Consider the following 21997-nt stretch of genomic DNA (forward strand, 5'->3'; position numbering starts at 1 on the left):
GTAGGTAATGTCCTCCTCTGCTCCAAACCCTCCCATGGTGTCCTATCTTGTTCTGTGTAAAAGCCCAAGTCCTGGCAATGGCCTACAAAGTCCTATATAATTTGACTCTAACTTCATCTTCTACTCTTCTGCCCCCTTGTGCAATCCATTCCAGCAATGCTAACCTTCTGGCTGTTCCTATAGTACACTAGGCACAGTCCTTCTCGGGGACCTAGCTGGCACTTAGTTGTTCCTTCTGCCTGTCAAGTTCTCCCAGGTACCAGCATGGCTCACATACTTACTTTCTTCAGGATTGCGTTAGGTAGGCCTTTCCTTACCTACACTATTACAAATGTGAACTCCCTCAACTCCAAATACTCCAACCTCCTTCTCTACTTACTTTTCCTCCATAATTAATTACCATCTAACATATTAATATTTATTTTTAATCTTTCTTCTATCATAAGAACATAAGCTCCTTAAGAGCAAAGAATCGAGACTGTTCACTATATATCCCCAGTATTAAAACAGGGTGTGAAACACAGTCGGTACTTAGTTAATATTTGTGGAATGAACAGATGTAATTTATGTCTATATTTTGTCAGATAAGTACTACCCTCACTTTAAGTATATACATGTTCTATGATTCTTTATAGGGGCATGGAATCTTTTCTTTTGAACTTCTTGGTTTACTGTTGATTAAATCGAAGACTGCCACAGACATGGTCTCTAAGCATTTGGAAAGACTTCCCCAAGACTTTCAGAGAAAAGACACAGTAATTTTCTCTATGAATAGATTGTTTGAAGATCAGCAATGAAGGGAATTTTTTTAGGTTTCACCCCCTAATCCAGTTTTAAATTCAGTTGTGTTTATTTTAAATATTTTCTTAATGTACAACTGTGTTTTCCCGTTTTGCTTCTAAAAACTAGAATTAGAAAGGCTGATAAAATGATATAGGGAGCAGCAGAGAGTAAAAGAGGAGGAATGAAAGAAATCTGGCATTGGGAAATCAAGAAAGAATGAAAAAGAATTTAATATTCTGCTACTGTTTCAATTTTGATTTCTAGGTGACTTTACCTGGTTCTTTTCTCCAGGCACTCTGTACTTGAATATAAACAGATTTAGGAATGATTAGTAGATGGATGGTTGACTATCAGTTAACTGTACATAAAACAAGTACAGCTTTTTAACAATAAAATGTGTTCAGTCTTAGTATTTTTTGAATAATAATAAAAGCATGTGGTAATAAAAATTCAATTTATATAGGGAGGTCTAAGAAGAAAAGGAGAAGTCCCCTGCCTGTTCTCCTGCCACATCTAGTCCTTTTCAACCACTGTTTAAAAAATCCTTTAGTAATTTTCCAGAAAGAAAAATTAAATGTATCTCCCTGTGCAGATAGATGAATGTGTGGGGGTGGGATGAGAGTGGGAGGGAATACATTTAAAATTTTATTCTAAAGGAATACCATCATACCTTCTACATGACAACTTACTTTTTTTATTTTTAAAATACATTTGAGAGATCTTTCCAAGTGCCTATGTGGAAGCTCCACGAGTAAGTAAACTTTCTCTTTTAAATCAATCTATGTTCAGCAGTTAAAGGCCTCACATACCCTTTTCCACCAACAAAAAACTGTTAGGTAAATGAATGAATAAACCAGAAAATACAGATTAACTTCAGTATTTTGAACAAAGGCATGATATTACATTATTGAAGGGCACCAGAAATATCCAGTCTACTACTGAAGCTCGTTTAAGAATATTTGAAGATTTTCTCCTATCACTGTAGTAAACATTCCTGAACATATTTGTTAAAACTTATCCATATGTATCTGTAAGTGAATCCAAGGCAATTACTTAGTAAAGTAATAGTTCAGTCCATTGCATTTTTAACTCTTACATATATTGCCAAGTAACACTCCTACCCAGTTGGATGAATTTGCACACTCATTACAATTTTTATTCTGGAGCAAATCACAAAACCTAAAGGTTAGCGACAGAAACACATATTCCTAAAACCTACATATTCTTTCATCTACAGCCATTTAATGAAAACTGTGTCAGATGAGATCTCAAAAAACTGAAAATCCTTTTGGCTTTGCTGAGCACTGGAGACATCCTTTTTCTCAAAGATAAAAGTATTTGTTTGTACTGGTCGACTTTTTGGAACTTGGCCAAAATTCATGGCTAACTGTTTCCTTTGTATATTCTAATAAAATATAATTCTATTATTGTAATTTTGTAAAAGTTCCATAACTACATCTTCGTTACATATACATGACAATTCAAGAGCATGCAGATATCTTTGAGAAAGTATTTATACAAAGTAAACAGGTGGCAGTCCCCTACAAGGGCTTGAAATTCTATCGCTCAGGCTCTCACATGGATTCCACTGCACACTGACATTAAAATAAGAAAAGTAACCTATATGCAGAATGAAAGTTGTATTCACATTAACATTCATGAAGGCTGAGCAGCTGAAGCCCTACACATCAAGTAGGGAATACATCCTTTGTTTACTGATGAGAAAATGTCGCAGTGATAAATGGTTACAGACAGGGGTGTCACAAGGGCAAGAGCACACAGAACAGCTCCCACAACCTTAAAAAAAAAACTGTGTTCCTCTCCTAAAATTCCTTTTGTAGCATTGTGAAGCACAATGCCTATCCCCTCAAAAAAAAAAAAAATTAAAAAAAGAATAGAAAAAGAAAAAAGGAATAATATTGCAATATAGAATTTCTAACTTTTACTGAGACATACTCTTTTTTAATAATTTAAAACAAATTTTCAAAGGCTTCATTCAGATATCACGAAAAGAAGTGCTATGCACCCTGCACCATGCCTGTTTCTAAAATATAAACTGCCATAAGACAGAAGTGCAAAGTCCGTAACGTGAACACTGGGAGACATTAGACACATTATTAAAATGCTTACTTACATAAATTCAAACACATTATTGTACTTATTTAGTAAATCTGTGAGAAAAATCATATATGGAGTTATGAGTTTGTTGTTTAAAAAACGAATATTTCATAGATCCCAAGAGTAACTACCAATGACTTTCAATTATTTTTCAAAGCAAAATTTGTTGCAATTTGTAGACAGCTTTGTCTCGAGAATGAAAAGTCGGAGAACCAGGGCTCGAGGGCAAACATTTCCCAGGGTCTGACTCTAGGTGGCCCACTTTCCTTATCTATAAACACAAAAGCTGAATAACTAACTGTCCTCTGCAGCGAAAGGGTTTTTCTCCAGTGTTTTGGCTCTTCTGCATGTCTAGAGGCTTCTGTATGAAGAGTAGCAAGCCTTGTACAATATTCTAAAACATAGATGTCAACACTATTCTTTCGGGGACATTCCCCATCCTACAGAAACCTCCAAATGCAGTACAAAAAGAAATGCACGACAGCCCCGACAAATCCTCAGCGCCTCTCCCACTCAATGCTTTCTAGATAGTTTTGCTAGCACTGCTTGGACAAAGGACAAAGGCGCAGACAGCAGGTCGCCCTTGGTCGCTGGGTTAGCCCGAGGACTTCGACCGAGGGACTCTTCTACTGGAAAGACAAAGCCCGGCCAAAGGGGAGGAGGCAGAGGCGGGCTGGAGCTCGGGCCCCGCCCCCGGGCCCCGGCGACGTGCCTGAGCATGCGCGCCGGGCCCAGGCCCGCGGTTGGCGAGCCCCGGTTCTGGGCGCTTCCTCACGCCCCCGCCGCCCCCGTCCCCGCCCCCGCCGCCCCCGTCCCCGCCCCCGCCACCCCTGTCCCTTCCCATCTCCGCCCACTTGACGCGATGACGCACGACAGGTTTGCGGACGTGGCGGCGGCGCAAGGCCCGGAAGGCGCAGACGCTGACCGCCGCGGGAGCTCCTGCGGAGGCGGCGGCGGGGAAGGAGGAGGACGGGGACAGCCAGAAACGGAGGCTCTGCCATGAACTTACCCGGGACGGCCGCGCCGGCGGACCTGGCAGCCGCTTCTTCGTTGTGTCCCCATTGCTAACGGGACAGGTAAAGATGGCGGCGAGAGGTGGGGAGTGGCTCCGTCCGGCACGGCGGGGCTGGGCTGGGCCCCAGCAGTTCTCTCGCTGGAGGCGACGCGAGGCCTTTGGCCGCAGGTGTGGCGAGGGCTGCTGGAAGAGTCCCCGAGGTAGAGGGACCCCGAGGCTTACCCTAGCAGAGTCCCTCGATATACTGTAGGGAAACAGGTTTAGAGGACGTAGTCTTGCGTGCCCGATTCCCGGAGCAGCGCGTTTTCTGCTCAAACACTATTTCTCCCACAATTTCGTGTTTGTTATTGAGTATTCGCTGACGGCATCTTGCGCACGTCGTCCAAGTGTGATGGTGTGACATAAAAGTTGAGGTTTAGTCATCGCAGGGGATAACAGGAAAAGGAAAAATTAGACGTGTGCGATGTGAGAGGGAGGGAAGTTAAGTTTATATAAACTGAATTGGCTCTGGAGGATATGGTCCCTGTGATACTGCCCCTGTGCTAAACTACCTTGTACCTATTGCTCCCTATTTAAGGACTGTCAAAGCGAAACCCGCAGCAGCGGTTTATTATACAGAACGAAGGTGTTTGGGAAACCATTTTCATTTACAGCCTGAGCTGATGAATGCTTAAACACCGTATCCATTGGTAACTACTTTTCGTGAGTGCTTGTGATATACATAGTATGCAGGCTTATTTCAGTTTTCTGAGGCTGGGATTCGTGCTTTTTTCCTGCCCAAAGAAAATTAAAAGAGGTGAAGATAATGACTTGAATATTGTGTACTTTGTTTCTAATCTTTATATAGTTGGCTCGCGTAATTATATGCGTGGGCCAAAGTCTAGCTTTTCAATTCTATTAGATACACAACCGATTCTTGATTATTCAGAAACAATACCGGTTTGTGGTATTCTGCCTGCATTTCATTGCAATGGGGAGTGAAGAGAGAGATGTTAAGTTCAGTCTTCGAATATTACTTAGCAACATATCGCAGAAAGAGGTCGATATAAATATCTTAAAATGGCTTTTGGACGTTGCTCATTGCCTTTCATCTGTACTAAGCAAGTTTGGGTTTCTAGAAACATTATAAGGGAGAAAAACTCTAAAGGCAGCATAACTGGGGCAGTATAGTAATATGTAAATTGCTGTATATTAAGTAGGTCTTAACTTTTTAAAAGCATGGACACCTTTTGAGACTATGAAAACAATATTCTCCCCAGAAAAATGTACATATTTATAAAATGTGCCTATGAATCTATGGGATTCACAGGCATTCCCTAAATTAAAGACACAAGATAGAAAATACTTGAATGAATAAGGGGAAATAAAACTATTATCTGTTTTAGTTGAAGGTGAGATACTCTTTCAACTTTTTTGAAAAATAAAAATAAATCATCCTTAATTTATTATGGTATTAAAACAAGTGTAATCATTTTGTCACTTAGTAGAATTCCTTAAAAGAATAGGTGTGATCATACCTTCCAAACTGATTTTGAGATGTGGGTAGCTTTCTTTAGTTTGGTGGTTGTCAAGTTAGGAATCCCATTCATGATATTAAATAATGTAGCACCTTGAGGAAACAGTTGAATAACGTACTGAATATATAGCTATTACTTATGTTATCTGACTTAAAACTCTTGAGTTTTTAAAGCATTATAAATTTGCCATAGAGCAAAGTCAGAAAATGATTTTCAAGGGTTGAGTTCAATTGTATGAAAGAGTTCCAAAAGTTTTGTAAGTATATGCCTACATAGAAAGTGTAGCCTATTGTCATTCATATTACAAGTTCAGACTTGTAATATGAATTGGAGTTGGTCCTTTCTGATTTTTTTTTCTCTTTTTCACTTGGTACTTCTTCATAATATTCACAAATGAACTAAGTTCTTCTTTGAGACATCATTTTGCTATGGCTTCCATGACACACTATGGTTTCCTCATTCTCTGAACACTCCTTTTCCTTCTTTACATGATTATCTTTCACCCAGGTACTAACTATAGCAGTTCTTCAAGGCTGTCTTCAACCCTCTTTTTCTTATTGTTTACTTTCTCTAGGTGATCTCATCTACACCCACACCTTTAAATTTCTACCTCTGTGCAAAATGAGTCATGAAATTATATCTCTAACCCAGACCTTTTTGAATATCACCATATAGCCCACGGGGCTACTTGATAGTTATCTGGGGTATCTTGAAGGAATTTATAATCATAGTTGCTGCTCCCTTCCCACAAGCTCTTCTTCTGTTCCATCCCTTAAAGAATGGCACTACCATTTATTTTGAGTGTTCCAAACCAGAAATCTTGGCAGGATCCCTTATCTTCTTTCACTCTTCATATCAGAGCCAATTACTAAGTTCTAAGTATTTTTTCTCCAAAACATCTCTTATTACCTGTCCTCTTCATCTTTCACAGTAACCGAAAGTGATCTAGTCTTTTATATGTGAACAATTAATGCAAAGCTAAAACTGTGAGTGTGGAATTAGTTTGTTCTCGTATTTGTTTTTAATGAGAATAGACCAACTTGAAGGTGAGGTGAGAGTCAGTATACAATTAAACAAAAGTATTCATTGATAAATGTTTTTAACTTAGATCAGCTCTCAGTCAGTCTTATAGTGACTTTTCTGAAGTAAAAATGCAGTGGCCTAAAATCTGTTCACAGACTTTTATGGACTATAAATTGAGTTTGATGAGGACTTTGGTAAGTTAAAGTTTAATGAAAAGCTTCCAGAGAAGAAAAATCCCTGGTCAGGAGCAAAGTTATGACCTGTGTACAAGATATAAATAGTGATGTCAGCATGACCCAGGAAGGTAGGGAGGTAGTACAAAAGATACTTCAACCCCACATGAACTTAAAATTTGAAACAAGCCAACAAGTTTTGGGTTCATAAAAGTAGTGAGTGTGTACCTAAAAAACTTTTGATTCCACGAGAATTATAAATTATATATATAGAAAGGGTCACAAGTTTTTAAGACATAATAGAAAATTATCTAATATTCTTCGCATACATAAAGGGAACTTAATTTTTTGACCTAAAAAAAAAAATTATAGCAGTTTGCCTTTGTTAAAATGTAATTACACTCACATGTTTTGTGATATATGGTCTATAAAAATGGATTATCTCTTTGTCCTGTCCTATTGTCTTCACTGTCAAATATGTTCACTACTTAAATGACTATAAAACTTGAACCTAAATTTTTAAATAACTAAAATCATTCTTAAAAAAAAAAAAAATAAGATAAAGTGTCCTGAATGTTAAGATTCTTGTGAATCAGCCAGATGAATCAACTATATTTCAAAGTTTTTTCTGCCTTCTTTCCCCCCCAGATTTTGACATTATGGCAGGGAGGCATCAGAATCGTAGTTTTCCTCTTCCAGGAGTTCATTCAAGTGGTCAAGTACATGCATTTGGAAATTGTACAGAGAGTGATGTGTTGGAGGAGGATGTTGAAGTGTATGAACTTCGATCCAGAGGAAAGGAAAAAATCCGAAGAAGTACATCAAGAGATAGACTTGATGACATTATAGTATTAACAAAAGATATACAGGAAGGAGATACTTTAAATGCCATAGCCCTTCAGTACTGTTGTACGGTAAGTTTTAATTCAATATTGTATAATGCAGTCCAAAATAATTTGTTCATAGCACAAATTGAAATAAATGCTATGCCTTTTCATTGTGTCCCGTGCCCCACCCTTTTTTCTTCTTTCCATAGAAATCTGTATCATGTAGATGGATGTTAACTTTTTAAATTAAGTGAAAACTTGAATTTCTTGTCATTTCTAAATCCATGATTATATTTTCAGTATTGAAAAACACCTAAGTGTGTTATCTTTTTCTCCTTATCCAAGTTGTAAGAAAATATGGAAATACTTAAGGAAGTTTTTCTTGCCCCAGTTTCCTGAGATAACACACTTGTGTTTCTTTCCATACCTTTTTAGTCCTTTTAAGAATATAAAATACTCAGGAGATTGGTGATTATTGTGGTTTTTAAAGTGGTTTATACTGTGCTTATTACTCTATAAATTGCCTTGGTGTTTTTTCATTTCCTAGTGTATTATGGATATCCCTCATAGCCTTATAGATCTAACTCATTATTGTATGTAGCTATATGATGTTCCATAGTATTAATATGCCATAATTAAGCCATTCTCCTACTCATGGATTGTTAGGATTTCTCCCGTGTTTTGCATTGTGCTGTGAATGTCATCACAACTTACCCTTAAATAGAGGTACTTCTATTTCCGTAGGATAGATTCTCAAAAGTGGGATTGACAGATCAAAGAAAAGATATATTTTTTTTATTTTAGTTCATCTTAAACTGTTTAAAACCCAAGTGTGTCATTGTGTCTATCTTGCAACCTTAGCATGGAATCTGTTTTCATATAAACACGTTGATATGAAAACTGTTTAGAACATTGATTTTCAAACTGTTTGTTCATGTACTCGCAATAGAATTTTGCAATGTATGTACTGTGTACCACAGACATTTTTAAGTGAACTTCTTAAATATGTCCTAATGACTTAAAATAGTTACAAAGGATATATCTAGAATGTTGTTAATACTATTATTTAAAAATAAAACTGTTAGAATACTCTTTAAATGTATGCATGGAATTATAAATATTACCAGGATTTGCTACCTAAAATCATTCATTTAAATATATATATGCTCTTTTTTTAATTGCATGAAATTTTATATCACTTTCTCTCCTTGGGTAATATTTTCATCCCCCCTCCCCCAATCTTTCATAATATAGTCTTATACTTGAAAACCTTTAACAATTACATATTATTATCTGCAATAGAAACACACATAGATTTATAAACATATATAAATATACATAAATTTAAATTGAGTTAAGGAAATGTTTTATGACCATGAGGTACTATATGTTTTTCTGAAGTAATTATTCATAACTGATCAAAACATTTTGATTTAAAAAGTTAATACAATATTTTATTGAAAATGTATTTCTTGATAAGAAGCCAGAAGAGCTGGGTTTTGGGTTTGTTTTTTTGTGTTTGGTTTGTTTTTTTACAGTTCATGTATGACAGTACATACCACTTATTGTTAAATCAGAAAAATGCCCGATCTCATTTTTTAATGCAAATAAATGCGAATGTGTGGTTTCTAGAAAAATAAGACCACTGAGAAATAAATTACAGAATGTGCCTTAAAAGATTGATCAGAGAAATTGAAAATTGAAAATGAGGTAAAAATATCAAGTGGAGATCCAGGAGATGAGTGTGGTCCAGTAGCTTCATTAGAGAAAGACATTAGTTTTCCTTTCATAAATCTGGAAAATTTTCTTAGAAGGAGCTAAGTTTGAAATGCCATATAGATGATTAAAAATAGGTCATATTTCCAATGAGATAGGTGAAAAGGAGAAACTATTTCAGGCATATAATAGTGATATGGAGATTTCAAGGAAGAAATAAGGTGAATAATAGAGAAGTGTAATGGGCGGTTCAGAAATGAGCATCATAGACTGGGATGAAGCATTTTGAGATAACTGAAGAGAAGTTTGACCCATATGGTAAGAGAACACCGTCATACAATTTTAACAAGAACGCTGCAAAATGGTGGGGGAGCCTGCTGGTGAATTGGAGGGGATTCATTAAAGAGTGTATTGGAATAATTCAGAGGAAGATGATCAGGGCTTAAAACTGTTAGTAAGAATAGAGAAGAAGCTGATAGAAAATGTTTTTAGTAGAAATCACATGACGTATCAGCTGATTCCTTTTGTAGAATGAGAATGATGAAAGGCAATTAGCTTAACATTTGAGGAAGGATGACATTGGCCATAGTAGTGGGAAAATTGATACAATGGAGTTAGAAAGTTAAGCAATGCTCAAGTAGGAAAAAGGAAAAAAAAAAGATTAACCTTACCAAAGGACTTTTCATTTAAAAAATAAACATTATTTAGTGTTGTGTGCCACTTACAGATAGTCATAGGAATGACTGAAAATACGCCAGTTATAAAACAGTAATAAGAAACCAAAAAGCCCAAGGTTAGAATCCTAAATTAACCAAGCAAGGTAACATAACAGCAAAACTATAGGACTATTCAGAGATAACCAAAGTAGATATTAAAGCTTGGAAGCTTAGTTCAGAAAGAGTATTGAGCAATTTTTAGTTAGAATATAACCAAGCAAAAAAAATTTAAAGAGAAGAGGGTCAGGTTTGGGCTTTGTCAAGAATTTTTGCCTTAAGTAAAAACAGTCTCAAGGTAGTAAAATGACAGAGCACCCTTCATCTTTCCTGTCTTATCTCCTAGTTACTCTTCAGTTCTCTCTCCCTCCTCCTCTCATACATACACTTCAAAAGAACAAATTTTTCCAACCAAAAACTCTTACCAGTCTTCTTAGGACTTGATCAGTAATCTGCCATTGACTAGTTTACTCCCTCCTTAAAACCCTGTTTGTTTGACCTCCTTGATTCTGCAGGTTTCTGATTTTCCTACTGTTAATATTTAATAACAGTTAACATCTGCATAAAATTTGCATCACTATTCTAAATGTCCTTCATACATTTTAATTTTAATTAAGTTTTACAACCCTATATGGTAAGTGACATTATTACTGTCATTTTACATAGGTGGAGACTGAATTTCAGAGGTTAAACAACTTGTCCCAAATCATACAGCTAGAAAGTGTCATAGCCATACTTCAAATCCAAGTAGTCCATGCTTTTAACCACCATCATATATTGCTTTCTTGATCACTCTTAATCTTTGTGGATTTCTCTTACTTAGCATACTTTTCAAATGTTGGTGTTCTTCAGATGTCTTTCCTATGTTACCTTTTACTCTCTGTCTTTTTCTAATGACTCTACTCTTGTGACTTCAGTTACCATTTTTGCTGTAATCTACAAATATATATTTCTAGACAAGAATCATTCTTCTGAATTTCAGACATCTATAACTGCTTGTTGGACATCTTCCACTTGTATATTTCAAGCACCTCAAAGGCACCATGTATAAAATCTGCGTTCATTCTTTTTTCTCCCTGCAAGTGTTCCATGTCTCAGTAAATAGCATCATCCATTGAGTTGACCAAACCAGAAATCTAAGTTTATCGTAGACTCACTTTACCTCTCTGACATCAATCAAGTGATAAATGTTCAAGGTTTAGTTTAAAACATTGATAGAAATGAAGAATAAGACGAACAGCTTAAAGGTAGTAGGAGAGCTTGGCATGGTAATTGCTAATCTGAGAATCACTCCCCTATGTCTTCTCACAATGGCAGGTGAATAGAATATACAGGCAGGTGGAAGACTACATAATACATAGGGAAAGCTTATAAAAATGATTGCTCTTGGGGATAGTTGAATACTGCATTTACACTGAGAAGTTTGGAAAAATTTGAGAAGTTAAAAGTTATATTTTATCAATTCTATGGTATATTTTTTCACATTTTAACATTTTTGACATTGGAATGGTGGCATCTTCAGTATTAGGTGGGTTTTTTACTTAATGATAAAGTAATGGCGTGTCTTGGTTTGATAGCATCTTAATCTTGACAAAATATGGTAGTTTTAGTTGGGTAAGTTGACATTTGCCTGTATTCTTAATTGCCACATTGGAAGAACATAAGTATCTAATCGTTTCACAAATTGTTCACAAGCTGCAGAAGTGTGATATTTGTGCATGGTACAGAAAGAGAAATAGGTTCCTAGAATCTACATAAATAGCTAGCACTGGTGTTATTAACTTTGGGTAACAGTAAAAAGTCAATTGGTGACTTCCTAAGACCAGTAGATGAAAAATATTACAGAACTGTTATCCACAAGTAAAATCTCTTTGGATGTGATAACTTAATACTAATAATTAATCTCAGCATTTTTTTTTCCCTCCAAAAATAAGTGGGATGAATGAGTATTGCTACATCTATTTTGAATTAGAATTCAGTTGAATGTTGCATTTTTTTTTTTTTTTTTACAGGTAGCAGATATCAAGAGGGTTAACAATCTCATCAGCGATCAAGACTTTTTTGCCCTTAGGTCTATCAAAATTCCAGTAAAAAAGTTTAGTTCATTGACTGAAACACTTTATCCTCCAAAAGGAAGACAGGCTTCACGTCCTTTATCTGTTCAATTCGTTCCAGAACAACAGGAAATTTTGTCACCTAACGATTCTCTTTCTTCCAGTGAGTCAGCTGGTAGCTTTTTAAAAGAAGTGGACCGAGACATAGAACAAATAGTAAAATGTACAGACACCAAAAGAGAAAACCTTAACGAGGTGGTGTCTGCCTTAACAGCACAACAAATACGTTTTGAACCCGATAACAAAAACATTCAACGTAAGGATCCTTATTATGGAGCAGACTGGGGAATAGGGTGGTGGACAGCTGTGGTGATAATGTTGATAGTAGGTATAATAACACCAGTATTTTATTTGCTGTATTATGAAATTTTAGCTAAAGTGGATGTTAGTCACCATTCAACAGTGGATTCTTCACATTTGCATTCAGGAGTCACACCCACATCACAGCAGAGAGAAGTGGAAAATGGAATTGCTCCAACTAAAAGAATACCTTTTGACCAACAAGATGAACATAAACTATATAATCATGATTCTCAGTCACCTGCTGCTCAACACAAAACATAGCATTAGCTCATAATTACAATGTTAGTGATTACATCTACATCTGGAATGTGGTGAATCAGTTATATTCAGTAACCACTTCAAAGGCAGGATTTAGGGAGATTGAAGATGCTTTTGTTTTTCACCTTTTTTGAGCCATTTACAAATGGATTGAGTATAAAATCCCTGCAGTTGCTAGTTGATATTGAGAGCAGTAAATCCATGTATCTGTTGTATTAGTGCTTAAAGCAGAAATGAATTTAAATGTCTAGGAAGTTCTTAAGAAAACCTGTCTTTCTTAAGACTGGATATCTTTAAATTTTACTTTTTAATTATTTTTTGGTTTAAGGTTATTGATGTTACAAAGCAGAATAATGCTCAGATATCTGCAACTGAATAAAATTTACTATAAACCATCAAAATATTTAGTTGCAAACAAGTGATTCTAAAATTATGAGCACGCATACTTAATACTCCATTTTTTAAGTTTTTGAAAACAAGTTTAGCACATCTGCCATGAAAACAAGTAGAAACAGAAGTGGGAAAATAATGTATAATGTCTATAATAGAGGCTAAGATATAGATTAAATGTTACTTTTAAGCCCCCAAAATAATGTGTTAATGGTTGGGAAGTTGCTGTTTGGTCACTAGAACACTGGATTAGGTCAAGACCTAAAAGTAATCTTTGTCTCTTAAAGAATGCTGCCTTTGCTTCTGTTTTTTAAATGATTATATTTGCCTCACATTTGAAAGCACTTTTGTAATTCTTTTATGAAAAGTGTTATACATGTATAGATTAGCAATAGTTAGAAAACATACTGTGATAAGTTATTGCTGTGTTACACATGGTAACATGCCTTAATTACATTTAATGCCTTATAATACATGTGATACAGTTTTTAGAATTAAAATTAGGCATTATTTCAGATGGTCCAATCAGATTCATAACAGGCTGTATAAATTCATCTCCACCTTCATTTCACTATCAAGCACAAGTTAATGGTGTCAAAACAAATTTTCATTGTCTGCCTTTGAGGTCTGTTACATAAAATGGTTCACAAGGTAAAAGCAGGAGTAGAGACCTTTTGTATTAGCAAGAACAAAATGTTTATTGAACCCTTGTTTTTCAAAGAAAAAATGTCCAACTTAAACTTATTTTCCCCTGTACTATATAGCATAAAATTGGGAACAGAGGCCAAAGGTGTATAAATTGGTTGAAAGGGCTTGATAGTGCCACTTTTTAAGATCTGTGGATCTGCTAGATAAGCATTTTGCATACTGATTCCATCATTTAGTTTTTAAAAGTGTGTTTTTTAAAATGTAACCAAAAAGATTAATTCGAAGCAAGATTTGGTAGAGTCTGGATTGCCTGTTTTATGTATAATAAAGTATGTACCTTAACATCTATAATACCACCTCATTTTCTGGGCATTATTTCCTAATTTTAATCTTTCAAATTTTTGACCAGTCATTTGATATTTCAAACTCCAATCCTGTCACAAAGTAGGGTGAATAAATGTAAATGAGATTTTATGTATCTTTAGTAGCAAAGTTTCATAAAAAAGCTAGGAAAAAGAAGTCAAACATTAATACTTTTGCATATATTCGAGGACCTTAAACAATTACCAAAATGTGTTAATGTGAAAGTTGGAGCAAATTGATTTTTTGGGTAACATTTAAAAAATTTAAAATTTTTGTGCCTTGGACATCTTGAAGTGATGAGTATGATCTTTCTAATTTATGCTCAGTGTTAACTTGGTCAGTTTACATTGTATTTATTAAGCCTGCTGAAAAATCAAGTTTTAGGGAAGAAAATACAGACTATTTTAGGGTAGAATGGGTTAGATGTCTTTTGGAAAACTGTTTACATTAAATTGATGAAAAATACAGTCAGTGATTCCTTTATGCTAGTGGTACTTTGATTTCCAGGGTAAGTAATTTATTTTTAAAGTAGTGAGATGTACTATGTACTTGATTAAAAAACATTTGTCTTGTAGAATATCCTCTTTGAAGGAAATATAACATCCTTTTGACACAATCAGGCAGTTTCCTTTTTCTGTATATTTGAATTACATATTTTTAATTGAATATAATTTGAATTATATATAATTCTGTCATCTACAGAATTATAGATTGTAATCATGTTTTTTAAAGAAAAAAATTCTAAGCATTTAATACAGAATTTTAGCCTTTAAAAAGTACTAATATACATAAAAATTTATAGCAAATAGATTACTTTGTCAAACTTAATAAGAAAAGTTATTTTTTGACACTTAATTGTGTTAAAACCCTTACCTGAACTTCCGCTGAGGCTTCACATTAAAGATATGTATCTGTAAATGTAAAGGTAAGCGAACTATATGTGAATCATTGCATTTGGTTCACTTTAAAAATTGGAATTGCAAGTGAAGAAAAAACTATTTTTAGGGTAGATTTTTTTTTTAAGTCTGGTACAGATGGTTAAGGTTGTTTTGAACTAATGGATGCCATTTAAGATACATGATTACAGAGTCTGCTGGCCACGATAAGAATTAGATTAATGTTAAATAACTTCTGTAGAAGACTTTGTTTTTTAAAGCTTTTTCTGGACTCTACTTGCTATTCAATGGCCTGAAGAGTTCTTTAAATGAACCACTAAGTAATTAGTTCTTTGAAAAGGTATCTACTTCTAAAATTACCTACTTTGGAATATGAAGGATACAGTTAAAAGAGTTTTAGAAATGTGAAGCAAGGATACAAAGTTCTAGGGTAAAGGAGTTTTTAGAAGTATTTACTTAAATGGTGCATTATGATGGGAGTCATTTCGAATTACAACAATGTTGCTCAGGAAGTTAGTATATTTCTTCCATGTATGTGCATATTGCACTATTAGATCATAGAAATGTCTGAATGCATTATTTCTTTTTATATATGCAAATACTATCAATCTTGTATAATGTGTTATACAAATGCAAAGTGGAATTGTAGAACATTATGTTAGCATGTACATCTGTAAGACTGGTTTTTAAAACACTCCATATTTTTCATATTTTAAAAGATCTTCAAAATATAATAAAGTTTCTATTTTATTATTCAATCTAAAATGGAAGCTGGTGAATTTAATTGAATAAAGCAAACCTTTCAAACTGTTTGATATATACTGTGTAAGATAGATCAAATTGCCAAAGGTTTACCAATTCAAATTTCCCCCGTTATGCTGAAACAAAAAATCCACTGGATTATTTATAGGATATAAGTGAAATGAAAAAAAATTTTCAGGTGAAGATTCTTTGGGGGATCTTAGATCTTAGGGAAGAAGACCATAAAGGCAAGGTTCTCGACTTCTTAGTGAATTGTGGAATCATTAATTTAAAATATGCTTTATCTATGGTTAATTTGATTATGAAACCTTTCTACAAGAATGTTAATTTTTAAAAATTACAGTAGCAAAACAATGAGTTCTTTGGAGCTGTTATTTAATGGAAGAGTTTATGGTGTAATCCTTTTTCCATTTTAAAAATCTTGATCTTTAAATACATTTTTAAAAAATAAGATGAATGTTTTTAATTCCATATTAAGGCAAAGCCAGTGACACTGCACATTTAAGGTAGTGGGGAAGGACAGGTTAACATCCTCTGAATATATTTGTTAGCACTCTTCTCAGATCCAGTGTCAGTCCAATGACCACGTATTACACTGACAAATCTCTTAGTCCATTATCACGACATTAATCACCCAGAGTTTTCTGTGTTGTTGTTAGTGGTGGTTTGTTCAATAATACTTGATAAGAATATTTGATATTGGCATGCCTGCTTCATATAGTTATTTTACTAGGTAAAATCTGTATTAACGAATTAGTTTTTTCTATCAAATATGTTTAGGTTCATAATAAAACCGGACCCAATTTTGTAAGAATTTTATGTGTGTATACAAAAAAGCATTATAGCAACAAAAGTTTGGCTTCTTTTATAGCAATTTTAAAACTTCAGATACTTATTTTATGTATGAGTCATCTGCATTAAAGTTTTCCAATGGAGCAACTTCACAGTCTCTGAGATTTTAAGCCACAAAAACAAGATTCGTGCTGGCAAAGCAACCTGCAGATACTTTGCCTGTTCTTACCAATAGTCTACTATGAACCTGTAGATAATTTCCAAAGGGGAAAGACAAAGCATTTAAGAGAGATGGCTAGGGTTTCCAGGGTAAATACCTGCTCAAAGGGCTTTCTGCAGGACAAAATTGTAGAGAGAGATTGAAAGCGAGGGGAAAAAATACCTGTATTTTGGCATATTTCCCCTTTCAAGTGTTTATCTGCAGATTTACAATAAAGCAAGTAAACAACTACAGAGATGAGACATTTAGCTAAGATACTATGGAGGTGAGAGAATAAAACACCTATTAATAATCCTAAATAACTTTATTTGCCCATTACAAACAACTTTAAGTGAGGTTTCTATTCTAAGTACAGTAGGTTGCTGCTTTAAAGTAGATATTCATGTTTACCATTTAGTATCTTTAAAAATTTTACAAGCTCCTTTAAACAAAAAATAATTCACATACTGTCAACATAGCACTGAACTGATAGTCCTCACACCTCTTGAATTATCTGAGAAAGTATTACAATTGAAACTGATCTTTTTCCTGAGAAAGCCATGTTACAAAATGGCACTAGAGAATATAAATGTTCCCCAATTTTCCCCACCAGGATACAAAATGGGAAAACCAGATTACAATGTTTTGTGAGGAAAACATGTTTGTTTCTCAAAACTGTTTTCATTTTCTAAGATGCAGTTTTTTAGAGGCCGAGACCAAATTTAAGAGGTGATCATTTCTGTATGTTAAGAGAATGAATACAGTAAATTTCAGTCAATGTTGAAGCAATATATATAGGAAATTGTTTACAAGTGAAGAAACCAAGATACAAAAACTTAAGCTCAATTTCAAGATTTAACAGTCAAGGGAGAAATAGAATCTAAGGTTCTGATTCTCAGAGGGCAAGAGTGCTATCTTTCCAAAGGGAAAAATAAGTTTCATTTGGTGGATAATATTCGTAAATCTTTTTTGAAATATATAATATGAATGCCTGTCAAAATCTTTGGCATTTTAAGTCTTTAGAGGCTTAGGTTTTTAGGCATTCCCCAAATACAAAAAGTCAAGGAAGCTAGTTTTTAATTAAAATAAAAATCTTAATTTCAAAATGACCTGAGTTTTATTCTGCACTGTTATATAAATCAACTAGATAACGAGCCTTTTGAAATACAACAGACCATTACACCTCACAGATTTCACAGATGCATTCTGCAGTGAGATTTATATGACTAGAATTTACTCTACCTATTGTAAAGTAAAAATTTAAATAAGATGTCTTAGTCTAATATTTCATAAGCCCAACTATTCAAAGATACCAAACTTATTACAGTGGGATGATGATTGATTCATATATAGTATGAAGTCAACCTCAAATTCAAGTATTTTTACTAATCCTCTCAGGTAATGGCTGAGATGTGAGCTATGAAATTTACATAGCTACAATTGGCATTTTTCCCTGTGTTCACACTTTCAATCACAAATCTAACCTCATATGCACTTGTAAGAGCTCAAATAAGTTTATGTAGTAGCACAAAACATGCCATGTAAAAACTAAAAGCAAATTCAAGTTTTTCTTTTTAAAGTGCTCCATGTGCAATATTAAATCAACTCAACAGAAATCCACTAGGATGACTACTAATAGTTTTACAAAAGATCAGCAGTTAAACGATAATTTGTTCAAGTATGAATACATAGATTAAAAGATACAAAATCTCTTTAGGCACATTCTAATCCAAATAATACTAAAAAAAAATTGCTTGAATACTTAAGAGGGATAACAGGTGTTGAGAAGGAATGTCAATGTCAGAGACTAACTGGTAAGGTAACTGATATGTAAACTCAAAGTGACAACAAATATTTGTCCAACAAAACATGAACAAAAATACTCATTCCTTATCAGAAATAAGTCTGTCCAAATAAATGTTCAGAAGCTGTATCATAAAGATATTTTTTGAGAAATTTCATAGCTAATAGGTTGCTTCATCCATGTTGTCATCACTGTCTGCGCCAAAATCATCTCCATCTTCAAAGTATGAATTAATGTAGTCATTTTCCTAAATGAAATGATATATTCTTCAGTAAACATTAAAATGAATGAGCAGTAACATTGTTAAGACCAATATAGGCTGTCCTTTTAAGTTTGTAAATACTAAATATAGGTAATAAAATATACCAGGCTTAAAAGTCCCTGCTGTGTCATCCACTTACAAAACACATTAGCTTTCACTCACACCTACCTGTGCTGCTTTCTTCCTACTATTCTCAGGCACCAAGTAGCTAAGAGAACACAAAGGGATGCCTACATACCTTAGTAGGATGATACATCTAACTCATCACACCTTAGTGGGATGATACATGGTTTAGCTAAACCACTAAACACTTATTTTAAACAATGAACAGACACTCGCGAGACAAAAGCCAATTTACATTAACATTAGACTACACCAGAACTAAAGGGTTTGATTACAATACACAATGAGCATAAATAGAGGACTGTATAATTCCTATAAAAATAAGGTCTCAATACCAAAGCAAACCTAGAAGACATCATATTACATTGCATTCAGGGGCTCTCAATTTCCTTCAGGTTAAGAGGGATTAAGCCTTTAGGAATATTCTAATTCTATGGCTAAGTAAGGTTATTATCCACATAAATGACTCAAGATATCTGTGATATCAAAAATTCAAATATCTATTTTAGATATTAAAAGAAATTTAAGAGTGTTATTAGCCAACTGCAGTGTATGGGCTGTCTTTGGATTCTGACTAGAACAAATTTTTTGTGACAACTAAAAAAATTGGAACATTGACTTAATATTTGATGATATTAAGGAATTACATTTCATTGTGTTAACTGTAATAGTCATATTGTGGTTATTAAAGAGCCCTTATTTTTGAGTACCTACTCAAGTATTTATGGATGAAATGATACAATACCTAGGGTTTGCTTTATAATGATCCAAGGTGTATGGGGTTGGAAATGGCGGGACGGAATGGATTGGGTGGATGAGTGAGTGAGTGAAAGATCAACTAACGTTATTAAAGGTGGGTGATAAGTTCATGAATGTTAATAGTCACTAGATTTTTGTTCATAATTGAAATTAGACATAATATAAAATTAATCTCTACATCTCTACTGTCTACAGCAGGAAATATGATAGAGTAAGAAATAGAGACTATTTCCAAAAGAAAGTCTCTTGGGTATCAACTTATTTAATGCACGGTGGGATTATCTATATAATTTATATAAATAATGTAAGAAAGATAACTAATATTATTATTGAGATGAATATTTCATTACTTTGTCTTCCCTAAACACTATGTTTCTGTATATGGCTAAGACCTTTACCATTTCCAGGAAGTTGGCCTGGCTCCACTGGTGCCAAGAAATACAACAATTTTGGAAACCTGCTGAAGCCTGAGGCCGATGTATGGGGGAGGAATGGCATAGCTGACAGTTCAATTGAGGCCGCGTTGGAAATGACATATTGACAAGGACACTTGTGTGGAAGTATAAGCTAGACACTTTTTACATTAAAGTGGAAATGAGTAAGGAAGGGACGCTCTACTCTGTCAAAGTGAGGATATGCCACTTGTCTTTTCGACGTGAGTACCTCCGAGTATGTTTCGTGATTCACATTAGATAATTTTATGTTAGTAATCTTGAAACAGGTATAACGTGGGAACTTGCTGAAACTGATGACTTAAATGGTTCTTGGGTTTCATTTGAGCCCTTGCTTGTTTCAATTACAATATTCAGAAGATTGAAGCACAAAGAAAAGTCTATATTTCCTCAGTTTTAAATATAGATGTTACATAGATAATTTGCTCCATTTTATTCTTCAATACAAAATGCTTATCAAATCCTTAATACACTGGGTAAATTAATTAGCATGAATCTTTCATGCATTAATTAATTTCTAAGAACAACAAAAAATATATATATAACTTTAAATCTAGAAAGGCTTTAACCGAGATCCTGTTTCCATCCCTCATGTAGCCTCACACTCAGAACATGTCATTTCTTTATTAAAGTGGAAAGTTGTTTGTTTCCTAATGTTAGCTGTTCTTGTAAGGAGAGATCTTAAATTCAACACAGCTCAAATCAAGCAGACTATAAACAGCATTCCAAAAGCCAGTCTTGTTTAGAAAACTGGCTCATACCCGCTTGAAGCTAATAGTACTCCACCATCCCCAAGACCAATTGTGACAACCAAAAATGGCTCCAGACATTACCAAATATTCTTTAGAGGACAAAATTACCACCAATTGAGAACCACTGGGTTATAGCAACAAGCTTTCAAACGTGATCCAACCTTGGTTCCTTCTAATCCAAGCAACTGATCTTTCTAAAATACAGATATGATCATACTATTCTGCTGCTTAAAATCCTTCAATGACTCCTGATGTTTCTCAGCCTGGCATTCAAGACCCTTCATTTACCTCTTCAGTTTCATTTCTCCACATACCTGCAACTTGTACTCTCTAGTCCAGACATAATGACTTACCTGGCCAAATATACTATTATGCCACACTCTCATCACCTGCAAGCCTTCTCCATGTTTTTTCCTCTATCTGCAAGTCTCCACTCCATTTTTCATCTTGATCTTATTTGATTAATTCTTCAGATCTTATAAATTGTCTTCTTTGAGATATTTCCTTTGCCATCCCTAAAATGGAGTTTGGTGCCCCTCTTACATGCTCCTAGAGCATCTTGTACTATGACATCATTGCACTATTCACTGTGTTATACCTGTCTCCATTCTCATCTGTCTCCCACTAGATCAAAGTCCTTGAGGGGAACTGTATCTAGATATTCTCCTTGCCTAGTATAATTCCAAGCATATACTCAGTGTACGATCACTAAAGGGTGAATGAAAAAGAATTTATTATTAGTCGTAAGTATTATAAGGTAATTAAAACTTTGGATATTGGATTCAGTCAATCAGGGAGATTGTAGAGACAAAAAGAAGTCCAAGGAAAGGATTCTGAAGGATACTGACATTTAAAAATTAGAAGTAAGAACTCAAAAGAGATCATTAAAGGCACTAGTAGTAGGGAAAAAAACAAGAAGTGTGTCAAAAAACAAGAGAAGCAACCATGTTTATCTACGTATTGGCACCCAGTATAATGCCTGAAATATAGCAGATGCCTATAATTGCCTTAAATTGTTAACTTAAATAAAAGAAATATTTTGTGAGCAGTGCTAAATTGCCGAAAAGCCAAGTGAAACAAACACTAGAATCTACTAGTGAACTTGGCAATAATTTCAATAACATATAGTAGGAAATCAGACTAAAAAGAGCTAAAGTGGGGGAGGGGAGAAGTGAGCAACTGATGACAGCTAATGAGGTCTTAAAGAAATAGTACAGAGTTGGAGAAAGAATGTA

At 34.5% G+C, this 21997-nt stretch overlaps 2 protein-coding genes across 10 annotated transcripts in view; one reads left to right on the plus strand and one right to left on the minus strand.

The window, feature by feature from the left end:
* The first annotated feature begins 3770 nt into the window (after positions 1–3770).
* On the plus strand, positions 3771–15669 carry LYSMD3 (LysM domain containing 3). Of its 2 annotated transcripts, none has more exons than XM_016145030.2 (3): positions 3771–3977; positions 7278–7543; positions 11898–15669. In XM_016145030.2, the coding sequence occupies exons 2-3, from the start codon at positions 7289–7291 to the stop codon at positions 12561–12563; spliced, it is 921 nt and encodes a 306-aa protein (XP_016000516.2). In that variant the 5' UTR covers positions 3771–3977; positions 7278–7288; the 3' UTR covers positions 12564–15669. The 2 variants fall into 2 exon arrangements, with proteins under 2 accessions (XP_016000516.2, XP_036081962.1); XM_036226069.1 differs by lacking the exon at positions 3771–3977 and adding an exon at positions 4036–4605.
* Positions 15670–16916: 1247 nt separating this feature from the next.
* The window catches only part of POLR3G (RNA polymerase III subunit G), a 70145-nt gene continuing 65064 nt past the window's right edge, over positions 16917–21997 (minus strand). For all 8 annotated transcript variants that reach the window (XM_016145036.2, XM_016145034.2, XM_016145040.2 and 5 more), the window contains one exon: positions 16917–18661. In XM_016145036.2, the coding sequence (XP_016000522.2) occupies positions 18575–18661 (87 nt within the window). In that variant the 3' untranslated portion in view covers positions 16917–18574. The remainder of the gene's footprint in view (positions 18662–21997) is intronic.

This window comes from Rousettus aegyptiacus, unplaced genomic scaffold (genome assembly GCF_014176215.1).
Source record: "Rousettus aegyptiacus isolate mRouAeg1 unplaced genomic scaffold, mRouAeg1.p scaffold_m13_p_8, whole genome shotgun sequence".
NCBI lineage: Eukaryota > Metazoa > Chordata > Mammalia > Chiroptera > Pteropodidae > Rousettus > Rousettus aegyptiacus.